Genomic DNA, 16,614 nt, shown 5'->3' with positions numbered 1-16,614 from the left:
GCAACAAGAAAATAACAGGATAATAACCATACACTAATGTTGTTGTTTTTTTTTTTTAAAGAAAAATCTATAAAGATTGGAATAAAATGAATTATTTATGATCCATGTTTTATTATCCACCTAAATTTATGGATTAAAACTTAATAAAATGTATGATAAATTAAAATATATTGGTTTCATTTTCATCCAAGGACAATAATTATGACTTAAAAGCATTGCGTCTTTGATTTTGATTCAGTGTGTCAACGGTATCTGAGCTGCCAGCTATTGATTTTGGAGGTTAGAGAGACTTCAGTTAAAAAGAAACAGAGTAGCATCTGACACAGGAAAATAAATGCTTTTTGCATATGTCTTGGATAAATTAATTAAGGAAGTCAGAATGACATGCTTTGTTTTCTTAGGTGAATGCTTTGAAAACTTGTGCAAGAGTCAAACCACATTCTAACATATGGCCTCATGTGTCCACTTTTTCTTCCTCAGATATTGATGAGTGCCAGGTTCACAACGGGGGCTGCCAGCATAGGTGTGTGAACACCAGAGGCTCGTTCTACTGCGAGTGCAATCCGGGGTTTCGTCTGCACATAGACGGCCGCACCTGCATAGGTGAGTCGTTCGGGGGTCGAGAGAGGTCACTGACAGACTGGCCTGCATCCAAAGGTTTAGAGACTGTAATCATCATGGCCTTAGAACGGTTTTTCTTTAAAGCTAGCAGGGGTGCCCACCTTGAGCTCTGTGTATGAGGGGGAATCAAAGAGCCTCTTGTTTTCTTAAAAGTGGAATGTTTGGTACTGTACGGGTCTTGTCATGGTGAGTTTGTGATGGACCTTCGAGATAGACCAGACTCAGGCTCAGGAATTTCTTTATAGAAACTTTGAAAACATTAAACAACATGGTAAATAAAAATGACAAACGAGGATACCAGTCAAATACCTTCTTCAAAGACAATGCCATGCCACACAATGAGCCTCTTCATCAGCTGGGGTGCCACATGTCAGCTGAAAAAGACTTTTCATTTGGACATGACTTGGAAATGTTATAGCTTTTTTCCCTTGTAATATGGTGAGAATCTTGTGGTTTTCTGTGTGCGCTCATGGGGTGCAATATTTCAGTTGGACTCTTGGCCCTGAGATGTAACACTTTACTGCCAAACACCAAGTTTTATTAGTGTAAAGTACATGAAATTCTATCAGATTACTGCATAAATCTTTAAAGGAATGTAAAATAGCATCAGATTATTCAGCGTCTGTGATATGCTGTTCATTACAATAGAATACTTTCAACAAGCAAAAAACAAAACAGACATTGGAAGTCTATGGAACATAGACAAATGACATTTATATTCCAGATGCATTCTGGGATCTGTTTATTATCTAATACTGATATTTTATTTGATTTCATCTTTATTTCAGTTTAACTATAATAGTAATGAAATGCTGTGGTATTTACTAAAAAACAAAACAAAAACAAAAACAAGTAAAAACCTAGAACATTCTTTTCAGTTTCCAAGACAGTTTGAAATGGAGTAAAAAAAGCAAATGACATTTATATTTCAGATGCATTCTGGGATTTGTTCACTTTGCTGATTCTGCTGGTTCATTCTGGTTTAGCTGAATCAGCAGCTAAATTTTTACCTTCCCAAGAGAGCTCCAGCCAGTCAGGCTTCAGGCTCATTTGTCAGTTTGTTTTCCGCAATCAAACCAGCTCTTCTACAGAACCACAATCTGAACCAAAGCTGAGTGGGATGGAACACACTGCGAGAATAAACCAGAAACAGATGCCACTAATTAATCAATGAGGGTTTAATCCAGGATCATTTGGTTTTGGTTAACAGTAATTTGAGAAGTTGGTAATCTTGCTGATACTTCATGCCTAAAGCTTATTAAGTTATGAGTTATGGCCAACAGGTAAACCCTTAATTATTTTTAATTCATCCAAGGATTTTCTGGCAAAAGAAATATTATCATTATCCTTTAGACACTGTCTCTTAAGGTAAAGAGTTTTTTTGTTTTGTTTTTTCAACCGCATTCCATCTACACTTCTCCAAAAACTTATCCTGTTTCAAGAATTATCACTTTTATTTGATAATTAATTTAAAAAGAGAGACAGTTGTCTCATTTATATAGGATTTTTTAATGACATTTTCAAATATGTTTTGGACAGTGAGCAAATAGCTGACACTTAGACAGCTGACTCCTCCTCATTAAGGATGACTGATATGCCTGTTATGCCAGTATATATTCAGTCTCAGTGCTGAAATATAGACTGTTCATGGCTTAAGGTTTGTGGTTTGGAGTATTATTCTCCTTGTGATGGTGACACATTTTAACAGTGATCTATATATATGTACTGTAAGTGGAATTTGTAACCGTCATCTGATTTTTTTTTCTTTTCTTATGTGTCAGTTTATTTATTCCAAACTGGTGTGAAATTTTTTATTTTATTTCTTTTTTCAAATAAATGTTCAGCAGTTTCTATTGAAGGTTATATAGAAAACACTTAAAAATAGTTAAAATATGTATAGACGTTGTGATCAGAAAGTCTTTTTAGCTTTACTTTTTGTCTGCGTTCAGATGGGAAATAGTTCCTATCCTACAACACAATTATTATTTTTTTCACTTCAAAGCTTACTTCATGAAAAAAATGCATTAAACTGATCAGAAAGATATTTATATTCTTATAAAAGTTTACTATTTAAAATAAATCTTTTTTTTATTCTTCAAAAAAATATAAATACAAATATTCTTGCAAAATTTTAACAAAAAAAATTAAGCAGCACAACAGATTTTAACATTGATAATGTGAAATGTTTGAGAAAGTAATTTTTTTAAAATACAATTTACATTTTTTTATATTATTTAAAATATTATTTCATTATATTGTTTTACTGTTTTTAAAAAAACAGTATAATAATGAAAACAAATATTGCAGCCTTGGTGCACATAAAAGACTTTCAAAAAACCATAAAAAATAGAAATAACCTGTATAAGTCTAACTTACAAACATAGAAAACAAAGTAAAACATGCAGTTCTTCTTTTGGACATTTTTAACCTGCTATTTAGTGCCTCAAATAATTTTTTTTAAAGGTTTGATACAAATTGAGCCTCAAAAGCACTTGTATTAACAATTAATGGTAGCACAACAGCATACTTACAGAGAGAGCCTCTGTGAAGAGCCATTTTTTGAGTGCAGATGGCCAGACTGAATGAGACTACATTAACTGTACAGTGTGTTTATCTGGAGCTCAGCTGTAACCTTTGTCTGACCCTGTTTGATGAAAGAGGTGAGTGAACATTCAGAGGAAAAGGGTGGAGAAGACGGACTGAAAGGTGCTGACAGGACATCATTTGCCCCCCGCTGAATCATTAGAACCCAAATAATGAAAGAGCACATGCCCCAGTCTTTAGTCTTAAATCTTACACACCTCAGGATTTACTCCAAAAGTATCTTTGCTAGTCATTCAAGATCTAAATTACACAGTACAGGTTCCTGGTCATTCAGAGTGTATTCAATGTCAGTTATCAAACATTCACGCTGACCGTTCCCTTATCACCACACCAGATGGCTTTTTAATAGCGCAGAACAAAGCTGTTTAGTGGTATTTTACTGAATATAATTAATGATTGGTTTCTCTCCTGAGATGATTATCCTTTTTGAAAAACAGAAGAACGGCAACATCGCTAAGTATCACAATCCAAACACTTGAGTATGATAAGACACTGTTTGTTTTTCCATCAAAAGCTTCATTTCAGTCATCTGGAAAAAAAAGGTCAGTTTGCAGTGAACTGTTTTCACTAAATGATTCAGCTTCTGAAAATAATTGCTTGGTATTATTTTGGATGATTAGTGAGAATGCTTTTGACAGGACTATATTTAGAAAGCTGCCAGAAAGTTAAATAAGGATACACCAAATCCCACAGCCTTCTGAAAAAGAAAATGGTTTTAAAAAAAGAAAGATCGGTGTCCAGGATTGGCGTTGGTGTCAGCGGACAGGCTTCAGATCTGTAACAAATCTTTGAACTGACCCACACCGGACTGTGAACTGGAAGTCTTCTTGCAATTTGAACTCTTTTGCAAGAAAAAGAAAATCCAGATGTGCTACATTGACGGGGTCCAGAACAAACAGGATTACTGATATAATTAAAGCCAAAGGTGCTACCACAAAGTATTTTATAAAGTGAGTGCACTCTTATGCAAACAAAGTACTGACAGTTTTTAATTATTTTCTTCCAAGAATAATACCATTGTTTTTCAGTTTAATGTCTTGCATTCATTATGTGTATAAAAGACAAATAAGAGATCATATAAATTTAAATATACTATATATAAATGTGTGTGTGGGGGGTCTTGTTTTTCTTAGACCTGAATACACACAACTCTTGGTGACACGTGTCACCATTGGGACCTAAATTGAGGTCCCCATGTGTATACAACTTATAAATCTTTTTTTGAGAATGTTAAAATGCAGAAAGTTTCCTGTGGGGGGTAAGTTTAGGTGTAAGGTGATAGAATATACAGTTTGTACAGTAGAAAAAACATTATGCCTATGGAGAGTCCCCACAAGGATAGTTAATCAGACATGTGGTGTGTGTGTGTGTGTGTGTTTGTGTGTGTGTGTGTGTGTGTGTGTGTGCGCGTGTGTAAATGTAGCATACAATGGCGTTGATCAGGTCTCTTCTGCTCAAAGGATGCATTCATTTGATCAAGCATACAGGGAAAAAAAACAATAATACTGCAAAATATTATTGCAATTTTCTGTTTTAATATACTTTAAAATATATGACAAAATATTAGTCAAAGCTGAACTTTCATCAGCCATGACTCCATACTTCAGTGTCTATAATATTTTTTTGGAGCCTGTAATACCTTTCTTTGTAAAGGATTCTTGTATAAAAGGTAAAAAGCAACAGCATTTATTCAAAATGGAGAGAATTTTTTGTAACTATGTACACTACCGTGGGTCAGTACTTTTATTTTTCCTTTCCTTTTTGAAAGAAATTAATACTTTTATTCAGCAAGGATGTGTTAAATGGATAAAAAGTGATAGTAAAGATATTGTGATAGTAAATATATTGTGTATAAACACATACAGTCATTTCTTTTATTCTTTATTCCTCCCTCAGCTGTCCTATCCTGTTCAGTGAATAATGGAGGCTGTGAGCATGGATGTGTCCAGATTTCTCCAGTTCACTTCCAGTGCCGCTGTAGACGTGGGTACCAGCTCCCAGCTGATGGAAAGCACTGCAGACGTGAGGCTTTCTCTTCATTTATCTAAAATAGAGATCTAACAGTGGCTTGTCTTGTTGAGTTTGCAAGAAATGTTAAAAAGTCTACCAAAATTAACATCAAATTATGCTTTGTTTGCTGTTTCGAAATTGCAAGCCTCCATGTTCAACTTACTGTAACAGTTAATGTTGTTGTTTTACTTAGCTTCATGTTTTGTACAGTAATATTAATAGTTTAGTACAGTACAGTAATCAGAAGTCATATATCATTCAGTATGTTTTGGATCCTAGTGCTAACCAGTCTGGAGCGGTATAATGTATAAGTTCACGATGGCCAAAGCCGGTCGTTTCAGCAGGGTGTAGAAGCAGTTCTTTTGTTGCTTATTTAAACTCTTTACCTTCTGAAAGTTTTGTTATGTTCATGATGTCGTCCATAAAATGTCCCGGCAGTGCATATCACATGCTGTTAGTCAAAGAGCATGCTGACGAGAGGATGAAAGAAGGAAAAGCTTTGGTCTAAGGCTATGTCATAAAGTCAGTATGTAGCTCTTGGAAGTATGGATGGAAGGGTTCTTGGCAGAAACGTGGAAGGTAAAGAAAGTGATCAGCATCTCTAAAACCCAGATGTGCTGTTTTCCCAGAGATACCCTTGACCCTTGACTTGTATACTTTGAATTGATGGCTTAAATCACAAATGAAAAACTTGTATACTTTCCAAAAAGTGGTTCAGCTCAAAAGCAGTTACTAACCTTAATAACAGGATCAAGGATTCAAGAAACAATGAACTTGAAAACAGACCTCAGTTAGTGCAGTGTGAGTCACTTGAGCAGCAGTATCTGAAAGCGTTTTGGCCTGCTTTAAATAGCCGTTTTCACAGAGAAAAACTTATATTATTCAGACTACAGCATCATCATCATCTTGGCGAACACTGTGTCAATTCCAGTGTGTCTGCCAAAATTCACATTCACTGTACACAACCCCACAGATCCAATGTCCTGACACTCACCAGAGCCAATTGTTCCCCTATGAAGTGTTACTACTGAGAGTTAGCTGAAGACAAGGGGAAAGAACAAGGGGTCTTATTGAGTAACTAGTATAAAAAAACATCATAGCATCTGTGTGTGTTCATAAGAGAGCAGTGCAATTCAGCAAATGGATAACATTGCCATTAAACTGTTTTCATATTATTGTGATCAAAGTGCAGATGAGTCCTGGGACAAAAGTCTCTGTGGTAGTTTAATATTTAGACAATCCTTAAAACACTACTATGGCTGTGCAATGCTACAGCGATGGTAATACCATAGTACACTGATTTGTTGCATGGTTTGGGGATGATAAATAATTGTACAATTTAACTGCAAAGTGTTGTTTTTCTGGTTATTTACCTATAGTATTTACCTTCCTTCTGTGTTAAAAAATAAAGTATATGAGTACTGATATTCAGACAAACATGATTTTGATACTGCTTTTATACAACAGGTAAATAAACAAGACGTTAATGTTGAGTAACTTCGATTCAATATTGTTAGTTAATTTTTCGATGCATTTTACCAGTTCCCTTTTTTGACCCACCAAAAAGAGTTCAACATGGAGCCTAACCAGAATGTAAAATTTAAACGCATCTCTGAACAAGATACAGTAATGGCGTTGGTAAGTGAATTTGTGATTTTGAACAAATCATTTAAATTAATGATTCACTGACTCTTAAAGACAGATGTGTTCAAATCACATACAGTCTGAGTATTCCATATCTGATGAAGAGCTTACTTTGCAAACTGTAAAAAATGATGTACTATATAGTTTAAAATGAATTCCTGATGTACTGATGTACTTATTGTCACATGACCGACAGCATCAGTTGCTTACTTCATGTGATAGTTGTGTTAATCAGATGCAGATTTTAGAATCATGCTACTCTTTTGACATACTGTTTTTCACCTACTATAGGCATATTTGGACAGTTGGAGCCATTTGTTCCATTTCTTAATAAATCAGTGTCGAATAAATCAGTTGAGCTAATGAATGAGTTATGCATTCATAAAAACAGTCACTTGTTACCACCTACTGGCATAATATGTAATATGCAGAAAGAATCACTGTTAAATGCCCACCACTGGAATGCACAAAAACTGAAAGTGATAGTATTTATGTGGTAATCCAAGGAAGTACTTCTAAAAGACATGCAATTACCAGAGTACTATTAGTACTTAGTTAATGTGTATTATGGTTTTAATCAGATCATATGACCGAGATTTGCTTCCCCAGATCTATAAAACGTGCTGAAAAGGAAGTTTATGGCAGGTATAAACCTGACATTATTTGTTGCTCTCCAAATGCAGTATATGACGCCATACATTTTTCTTTTCTTATTTATTCTGGATCAGAATCTGTCGTCTCAAAACTGCTTTGTATGTATTATGTGTTTTGTCATAATGTGTCTGAGGAAACAAAGCTGGCAAGAGAAATATGGGACTTCAGATAGAGAAAGACTGCAGAAATTATGTATGTGTAACCTCTTACATGGATTGTGTTGACAAGATAATGAGAGTTTGTGTGCGTGAGAGAGACAGCCAGGGAAATGACTTACAAGATCTGACTTAAACAGCATGTGTTTCAGAGAGGAACCCATGTGCAGAGAGGAACGGCGGCTGTGTGCACTTATGTCGCAGTGATGGCGGTCATGCTGTGTGCAGCTGTCACCAAGGCTTCATGCTGGCCCCGGACCAGAAGAGCTGTGAAGGTAAAAGCTTCTGACAGCAGCAGTGAAGGGCTTTTCCACCACGCTAGGGTTCAGTTACACTGTCATGGAAAGTATTAAATGGTCTCTCATCTGCTGGATCCTCTTTTTTCCAAAGTTTTTAAAGAAGTTTCTTTCCCATGGTGTGAGAACAGTGGAAGCACTGTGTTTGATTAGATGGCTGAAAGCTGTAGAGCATGGTTCATCATCTCATTGAAACAGTGAGCAGAGATTTCCACTCTGAAGTCCATGATGGAACATATTAGTGCTTGAGAGGTTGCACTCATTGATTTTCATTTAAGTGATTGCAAGGGGCAGAAATTTCTGTTTGTCTGACTAAAAGTGACTCAACTGGGATTCTCATCTAATTAGATGTATGTATAAATAGAAAAAGGCGACATGTCATCAGTAGCTAGTAATTGGTGTGTTTCAGATGTCGATGAGTGTGAAACAGGGTTAGAGGCATGCGCTCACAGTTGCCGGAACACTCCGGGCTCCTTCTCATGCATCTGCAATCCAGGATACGAGCTGGGCTCTGATGGCAGGAAATGCTACCGTGAGTTACCTTAAACTTAATTGGTGTTCCAGAGACATTATTATCATCAATGTAAATATCAGTATTATTGTGCAAACAGTGATTTTTTAAAGAATTCTTAAAGAGGAATTCAGAAGAACAGCATTCATTTGAAATGTGAATCTTGTAACACTATGAATGTCTTTAATGTCACTTTGACCAATTTATCCTTGCTGAATAAAAACATTAGTTTCTTTAAAATCTTACTTACTCCAAACCTTTGAATGGTAATGTACTTTTAGAATTGGTATCAGCAATATTGGCCTTGCACTTGATATTGCATTATTAACTACAACGAACACGGTCCATTAACATTTGACAACCAAAAAGTCTTGAATTTTGAAGTAAATGACACTTAGTTAGCATTTTTATTATCTAATACAATGGCATTCATGCTACTGTATGTTCATAATCATATTTGAACACTTGTCCCTTTTTATTATTGACTCTCTGTAGGTATAGCAATAGAGATCGTTAATAGTTGTGACTCGGATAACGGTGGCTGTTCACACCACTGTCAGCACGGCACACTCGGACCCGTCTGCAGCTGCAACCAGGGTTATCAGCTCGCGGAGGACCTCAAAGCCTGTTTGGGTGAGTGTGAGACAGATGCATAAATAAGTTTTGGATTCAGTGGGCATCCAGCTGCACTGATAATCCTTTAAAATCTTAATTCCTCAACCAATATTAATGACTATTTCCTACAAAAGCAAATGTCAGCCAGCTGGATCTCAGCAGTTGTGGGTCTTGTTTCTCTGGCTGTGCCCTGAAGGTTCTTTCCAAATGTTGACCTCTCTTCATAACTGGAATTCTCCTTATATAAATACTCAGTCTACAGGGTCCTAATACATGCCGATGGCTTGTGGCCTTGTTCCTGTACTGCTTTTTTTTTGCTTTAGATCTGGAAGAATGTGAGGAGGGAACTTCATGCTGTGAGCAGGACTGCACAAACTACCCCGGAGGTTATGAGTGCTACTGTAGGGCAGGATACAGACTCAACAATGATGGATGTGGATGTGACGGTACAAGCAACTATTAAAAAGAGCAAGGAGACATATCAGTTACTGGCAATGTGCTATAATAATAAACAGCACTAGATACATCATGTTGCATAAAGAGTGTTGTGTGTTCCACTGGTGTCTAGATGTGGATGAGTGTCTGTCTGATAATGGGGGCTGTGAACACACATGTCAGAACACAGCTGGCTCCTATCACTGCTTCTGTGAGTTTGGAAACCGACTTGCTGAAGACAGACACTCCTGTATTCGTAAGTACACTATAGGGGTGCATAGTGGACATCAGTTATTGTATGTGGTGTGCATTAGGATGGCTTTATGTACAGCTTTCTAGAATACTTGATCCTGATTGGTCAATCACAACATTCTGTGGTCAAATCTGTAATGATTAATGTACAGCCATCTGGCCATTATTGCATAATAAACACAATGTGTTGCATCACTTAGATTGTAAAGGGTTATGTTTGTGATTATAACAATCAGCTGTCTATACATTATCTGGTATTTCATGGGTGCTTAGCAAATAAGAATTTTATTTTATTTGAGTAGAAAGAGACCGCTAATAGTTGAGGGTCCATCATACAAAAAAATGACCTCAGACCAATCAGAGTCAAATCTGTACCAGTAATAATTTTGTAAAATAATTCTAAACTATGCAATTCATTTTCTAAATAATTGTTATTTTTAATTCCCTACAGTACATAGCATTTTTTCACACAATGAAATATTCAGTATTTTTTATTTGAATAATTAAATTATGTATTTTGTTTTTTGTTTTAATGTGTATGTCATAGTGCTGTCAAACGATTATTCACATCCAAAATAAAAGTTTTTGTTTACATAATATATGAGTGTTTACTGTATACATTTATTATGTATATATGAATACAAACACATGCATGTATATATTTAAGAAAAATATGCTATGTTTATATATTAAATATATTGATATATAATATAAAATATAATAATATAAATATATAAATGTATAGACATCTAAATATTTTCTAAATATTTACTATATGTTTATGTATTTAAATATACATAATAAATAAACACAGTACACATACATAAAGTATGTAAACAAAAACTTTTATTTTGGATGTGATTAATCGTTTGACAGCACTAGTATTTTATTATTCATAATACTGTAAGATGATATGGGAGAAGTATTGTTTGGTGGTCTGAATATTTTAATTTTATCTTTGTTTTTGTCATAATCCATGTAAATAGCTAAGTAAATAGGTAGACTAGCAACCACTCAGTGATAGCTAAATGGGAACTGAATAAAGAATGTGCATGCATTACATAAATATCTATCCAATAAGCAGGATATTGTCCAGCCAGCAATATCTAATCATCCTGTCAAGGCTTATTTTGTAATAAAAACAGCATTATAACTTGCATAGTTGGTGTAACACCAAGACAACATTAATCATGTCAATATATCTATTTCTCTCTCTGTTCTGTGTAGCCTTGGAGAGAGCGGTGGAGGAATTGTCCAGTCCAGTGTTGGTTGAGAGACCTCTCCTTCATCTCACACTCCTCCAGGATTACCCACAACCCCTGGAGCATTATCACGACTATGAGGACAACGATGGCTTTGGAGAGCTGCGCTCAGAGAGCACCCTCTCTGAGAAATTTGGTCTGTTGTTATACATCTAGTGTCTTTATATATTATTAGTGGCTCTTGCTTCTTGTTACCCTTACCTCTGTCTGGTCACAGTGTGTTTGAATGGGACGTTTGGCCATGACTGCAGCCTGACGTGTGAAGACTGCTCGAACGGAGGACTGTGTAACATTGACAGAGACGGTTGTGACTGCCCAGACGGTTGGACAGCAATCATTTGTAACCAAAGTGTGTATTTTATGTTATGCATAACAATTAAGTTTGGGATTTTTCATATTTTGAGAAGATTCTGCATTTATTTAATTAAAAATAATAGTAAACCTATAATATTTTTGCAATTTAAAATAACTTTTCTATTTTAATATATTTGTAAATTTAATTGAATTCTATGATTTTCATCATAGCATCATTACTCCAGTCTTCAGTGTCACATGATCCTTCAGAAATTATTCTAATATACTGATTTGATTATTGATTGCATTGATTATTATTAACAATGTTGGGAACAGTTGTGCAGCTTTAATACTTTTGTGGAAACTGTGACACTTTTTTTCAGGATTCCTGAAAAAGTATTTTTGAACTGAAGTGTAGGCCTATACTACTGTTCAAATAATTACTCTGTAAAAAAAAACACTTGCTTTTGTCCATTTTAGCCTGTCCAGAGGGAACATTTGGTAGAAACTGTTCATTCACTTGTAAGTGCAAAAACGGTGGCACCTGTGACCCGATCAGTGGGAAGTGCCGCTGCCCACCTGGAGTCAGTGGAGACCTGTGCCAGGACGGTGAGTGACTGCGAGGTTGCAACATAAAATTAAACCGTATCTGTGCCAAATCTGCTGTTCAAATCACTGTTGGCATGTTTAGATGAAATGTGCCTTGTGCTTTAGCTAGAGCAAGTCATTTTTATTCTGTGTTCTTCAGGCTGTCCGAAGGGACTATACGGAAAGCACTGCAACAAGAAATGTAACTGTGCTAATAACGGCGGCTGCCATCGCACATATGGAGCCTGTCTGTGTGATCCGGGACTCTATGGCAGGTTTTGTCACCTATGTAAGTCCAGCAGTATATTAGACCGACAGTGACTTAAAACTCCAGGAGATACTCGCACAGTGTGATTTTCCCAAGTAGGACTTGTTTCTGGATCAACATCCTTTTCTGGACTTTCACAACATTCCTATGAAGCAATCAAAGCCCTAATCGTATTCCAAACCATAACCATAAAATCAAAGGGAAAAGAGACAGCGAGGTCCAGATGTATGAGTCCACTAATGAAATTTTTTTTTTTTTTAGATAGTTTGATATTCACTAAGTGAATACAAGTTTGTGTAAAACCTGATAGTCATAGATCCAAAAAGCATCTTTAGCTTTAGAGGAAGAAAGAAAAGATCAACACATGATCAAAGTCACACAATTATTCAATTATACAATCTTATTTGATTACTATCATATGGCACAAATGTTTCTTCATTTAAAACCCCTAAAACATTTTTAAAAACACTTTCAAAAAAGATCCCATTAGTTAATGTTATTAACAAAGATTACATAATACAGTTGTTACAGTATTTATTCATTTTTGTTAGAGATGTTAATAAACATACAGCTGTTCATTGTTAGTTCATGTTAGCTTGGGTTCCATTGAACAATATTAACAAATTCAGATTATGAATAATAAATGTTTTATAATCAGGGGCGCCCCCAAGGCTGGCCACCCCTGTATAAACTCTGGCCACCCCTGTGGCCACCCCTAGGATTATTTGCAGTGGGTACTATTAATTTAAATGCAGAATGTAAATTCACAATAGTTTAAGAAGTGAAAAAAAGTGCAGCAGCTGCTGCAGCCACAGTTTTGCGTCTCTTAGCAACATTAAAGTGTTTCGTTCCTGAATGAATCAACCGTTTAAATGATTCGGTTCAATCGCAATGACTCACTTATTAACAGTGACTCGCTGCCACCTATTGGCGTTTTAAATTTCACATTTTATGGAACCTTTTCATTTTTTAAATAATTTCAAACATCAGTTTTCAATGTTTTATCTTTAAAATATCAAAACATTATTTATTCATTTGTAACTGCAGGTTAAAGTATTCCATGTTCCACGGAGCTACATTAAACAGTGTGTAAACATCAGCACTTCAGATGCAGCTTCTGTTTTATCTGCATTGCAAAGATCAATTTTGTTGATACTGATTGCATTTGCTTGGTAACAGCCCAAATGCAAGTATTTGACCTAAAATATGCTGCACACTTTTAGAAACAATGTTGTAAAGGTAAAAAAAAAAAATCAGCTGTCAGCACAATTAAAAATAAGATATCAGCACAATAACACTCAGCAAAATAGTGTAATTATCGTTATCGATAAAATCCAAGAACTCACAGATATAACTTTTTGTCTATATTGCAAAACTTTTTTTTTTCTTTATTTTAATGTGCCACCCCAAAATTTACTGTGGCCTCATTTGGCCACCCCTGTTAACATTTTCTGGGGGCGCCACTGTTTATAATTATTTTTCATTGTTAGTTTATTTGAGCTAACAGATGGAACCTCATTGTAAAGTTTTACACCTAATGGATTAAATTGAATTAAATTGAATTAAATGTAACACCTGATTCATTGAAACATTGATTCAGTGGATTGTTGTTCCAGAACTAACAAAGATGTTGATCCAGGAACATGTCATATTTGGGTTAATAATGTAATCTTTTTAACATCTGATGCTCCTCCTGCTTGTAAACAGAATGTCCTGTACAATGTCTTTTCCAGCTTGCCCCAAGTGGTCGTATGGATCAGGCTGCTCATCGGAGTGTCAATGTGTGCAGCAGAACACGCTTCAGTGCCATCGACGTCATGGAACATGTGTGTGCAAGCCTGGTTATCAGGGCAAGACCTGCAACCTGGGTCAGTTCAGGGAGTCCCATTCACTTGATTGACATCTTGTGTGTAGAAAGCATGTTTTATCTGTTGTTCTTTGCTGTTTAGAGTGTGATAGTGGATACTATGGTCCAGGATGTAAATCAAAATGCCAGTGTCCAGAGGGAGTGTCTTGCCATCACATGACAGGACAATGTCAGTGCCCAGCCGGTCTGCATGGGGATCACTGCGACCGAAGTGAGTTAAAGTAATGCATTAGCTGAAATACAGTGACATTTGCAATACACGGTGCTAGAAGAGATCCATAAAAGTGAATTTATGGCCATCTCTGAGAGTCATTGTGTAAGTTTCGCTGATGTTTGACAGTATGAATAACATAAACGGGCCGGCCAAACACAACTGCCAAACACTGGAATACATGATGGAAATACCTTTATCTCCTGGCTTGCTGGTAAAGTGTGCTCCCTTAACACAGATATGAACCTGTATTTCACTCAACTGAAGATCTAGAATAAATATTGCAGCCCAACATGTTACAAAACAGATTTTAAAAGGGAAATATCTTGAATAACAAGAATTGTTTGGGTCTTTGATGAACTTTGCGGAGGTTGCAGCTCAGTTCTGACATGGTCAGCAGGGGAAAAGAGTGTCTAATCCACATACCGTATTTTCTGGACTATAAGTCGCACTTTTTTTCATAGTTTGGATGGTCCTGCGACTTATAGTCAGGTGTGACTTATTTATCAAAATTAATTTGACATGAACCGACAGAAATGAACCAAGAGAAATGAACCAATAGAAAACATTTCCGTCTACAGCCGCGAGAGGGCGCTCTATGCTGCTCAGTGCTCCTGTAGTCTACACTGAAGACATAGAGCGCCCTCTCGCGGCTGTATACGGTAATGTTTTCTATTGGTTCATTTCTCTTGGTTCATTTCTCTCGGTTCATGTTTTCTCTTGGTTCTTGGTTCTAAATAAATGCGACTTATAGTCCAGTGCGACTTATATATGTTTTTTTTCCTCATCATGACGTATTTTTGGACTGGTGTGACTTATACTCAGGTGCGACTTATAGTCCGAAAAATGCTAATTAAATGCTACAACTAAGTTTAACCATGTATTGCTAGAACACTGATTTCATACTTTTGTAGGCCAACACAGAAATTACCATCACCCTAGTTCCCTCGACAGAAACCCTAAAAGATTTTTGGATTATTGTAGAAATTAAGCTCTGTGGCCAACAAAGGTTTATGATTCTTATACGGTTTGTTCTTCGTGATAATCTTCTCAGAACTTTTATGAATTTTGAGGCAATCTTCAGAAGTAAAGCTATGAACTAATTACACCACGGTCACGTGACTTAATTGTCACCATTACTAAGCTTCAGAAAACTCTTCCAGCCTTTATTTAAAATATATTTTCCATAAAAGTTTGACAAGAGTTTGAATAGTTTGCAAGAGGGCATTTAGAAATACAATGAGGTTGTAAACACCTAATACTGAGAAGATGAATTTTCCTGTTTGGCTTGATAAAGTTTAATGTTGCCAACAATCTATGTAGTCCTATTTAGCCACTTGTTAGAAACTGCTTTTTAGTAAAAGCTTTAGAAAACAAATCACGAGGTGATATTACTAATGTATTTTGTGTCGTAGAATAAAATGTGACATTGTCTTGAGTTTGTGTTAAAAACAGACCTTATTTCAAGAATAAAAAATAAATAAAAAATCAATTCAGTTTGGGGCAATGGAACTGCTAAATGGAAGTGCTAAAAATGCTAACTCATTTCTGGATTTAGGCCTACAACTATACGTCATCCTTGCAGCGCTCAATAGCAAAATAAACTTCTAAAAGGGAGGAGATAATTCCCCCCTATTTGTTGTTGATGTCAAAGGCACAAAAAATGAGCTCTTTTGGTATTTTAGTGGGAATAAATCTGTCACTTGGTGATAGATGCCAATATGGTTGTATACACACCCTCCCTCATCCTTAAACTATGATCCGAACTACAAGAATGTGTCAGTTTACTGTACATATACACAGTAGTAAAACTAGCCTGTTTAATACAAATGGTTAGAGGGGTCAGAAAATGGCAGTGGAAAACTAAACTAAGACACTTTTTACTGAAAGAAATCTTATACAGTTTAATTGTGCTGAGAAATAAATAACATGCTACAAAAGTGTAGAATAAGGAATGTCCAAGGTAAGAAAGAGTTCAAAACCAAATGTGGCCATACTGGGACCACTGGCCACACTTTTATTTATTAATGATATCCGGGCCAGATGACAGTCAGTTACTTGAACTGATATGAATATATGATTTTTATGAGTATAAAATAAAATTGTCCTGCTTCCATGTACAGAAACCCAGCAGCTTTCTTGCCTGAGTCCATTCCACTTGGCAGGGGGTACGGAAATATCCAGAATATTTCGACAGAAACACTGAGCTGGCAGTCAATCCTCACAAGCTGGAAGTCATTTAACGATCAGAGTGCTACGTCTGCCATCAATTAGGAACAACAGGCTGTGAAGGGAGTCGATTTGGCTTGCCTCTGCATTTCACTCGT

General features: G+C 36.0%; 1 protein-coding gene across 1 annotated transcript in view; it reads left to right on the top strand.

Annotated features, from left to right (window-relative positions):
- The window catches only part of LOC132118144 (multiple epidermal growth factor-like domains protein 6), a 32,306-nt gene that overhangs the window by 5,714 nt on the left and 9,978 nt on the right, over positions 1-16,614 (top strand). The window contains exons 2-14 of the mRNA XM_059527732.1: positions 481-603; positions 5,122-5,247; positions 7,841-7,963; positions 8,394-8,516; positions 8,991-9,128; positions 9,434-9,556; positions 9,679-9,801; positions 11,025-11,195; positions 11,277-11,408; positions 11,834-11,962; positions 12,102-12,230; positions 13,943-14,077; positions 14,159-14,287. Coding sequence (XP_059383715.1) covers positions 481-603; positions 5,122-5,247; positions 7,841-7,963; positions 8,394-8,516; positions 8,991-9,128; positions 9,434-9,556; positions 9,679-9,801; positions 11,025-11,195; positions 11,277-11,408; positions 11,834-11,962; positions 12,102-12,230; positions 13,943-14,077; positions 14,159-14,287 — 1,704 coding nt within the window. The remainder of the gene's footprint in view (positions 1-480; positions 604-5,121; positions 5,248-7,840; positions 7,964-8,393; positions 8,517-8,990; positions 9,129-9,433; positions 9,557-9,678; positions 9,802-11,024; positions 11,196-11,276; positions 11,409-11,833; positions 11,963-12,101; positions 12,231-13,942; positions 14,078-14,158; positions 14,288-16,614) is intronic.

The sequence above is a fragment of the Carassius carassius genome, chromosome 37 (assembly GCF_963082965.1).
Source record: "Carassius carassius chromosome 37, fCarCar2.1, whole genome shotgun sequence".
Taxonomy (NCBI): Eukaryota; Metazoa; Chordata; class Actinopteri; order Cypriniformes; family Cyprinidae; genus Carassius; species Carassius carassius.
Note: the sequence above shows the minus strand (reverse complement) of the source record. Positions and strands in the feature narration are given on the sequence as shown.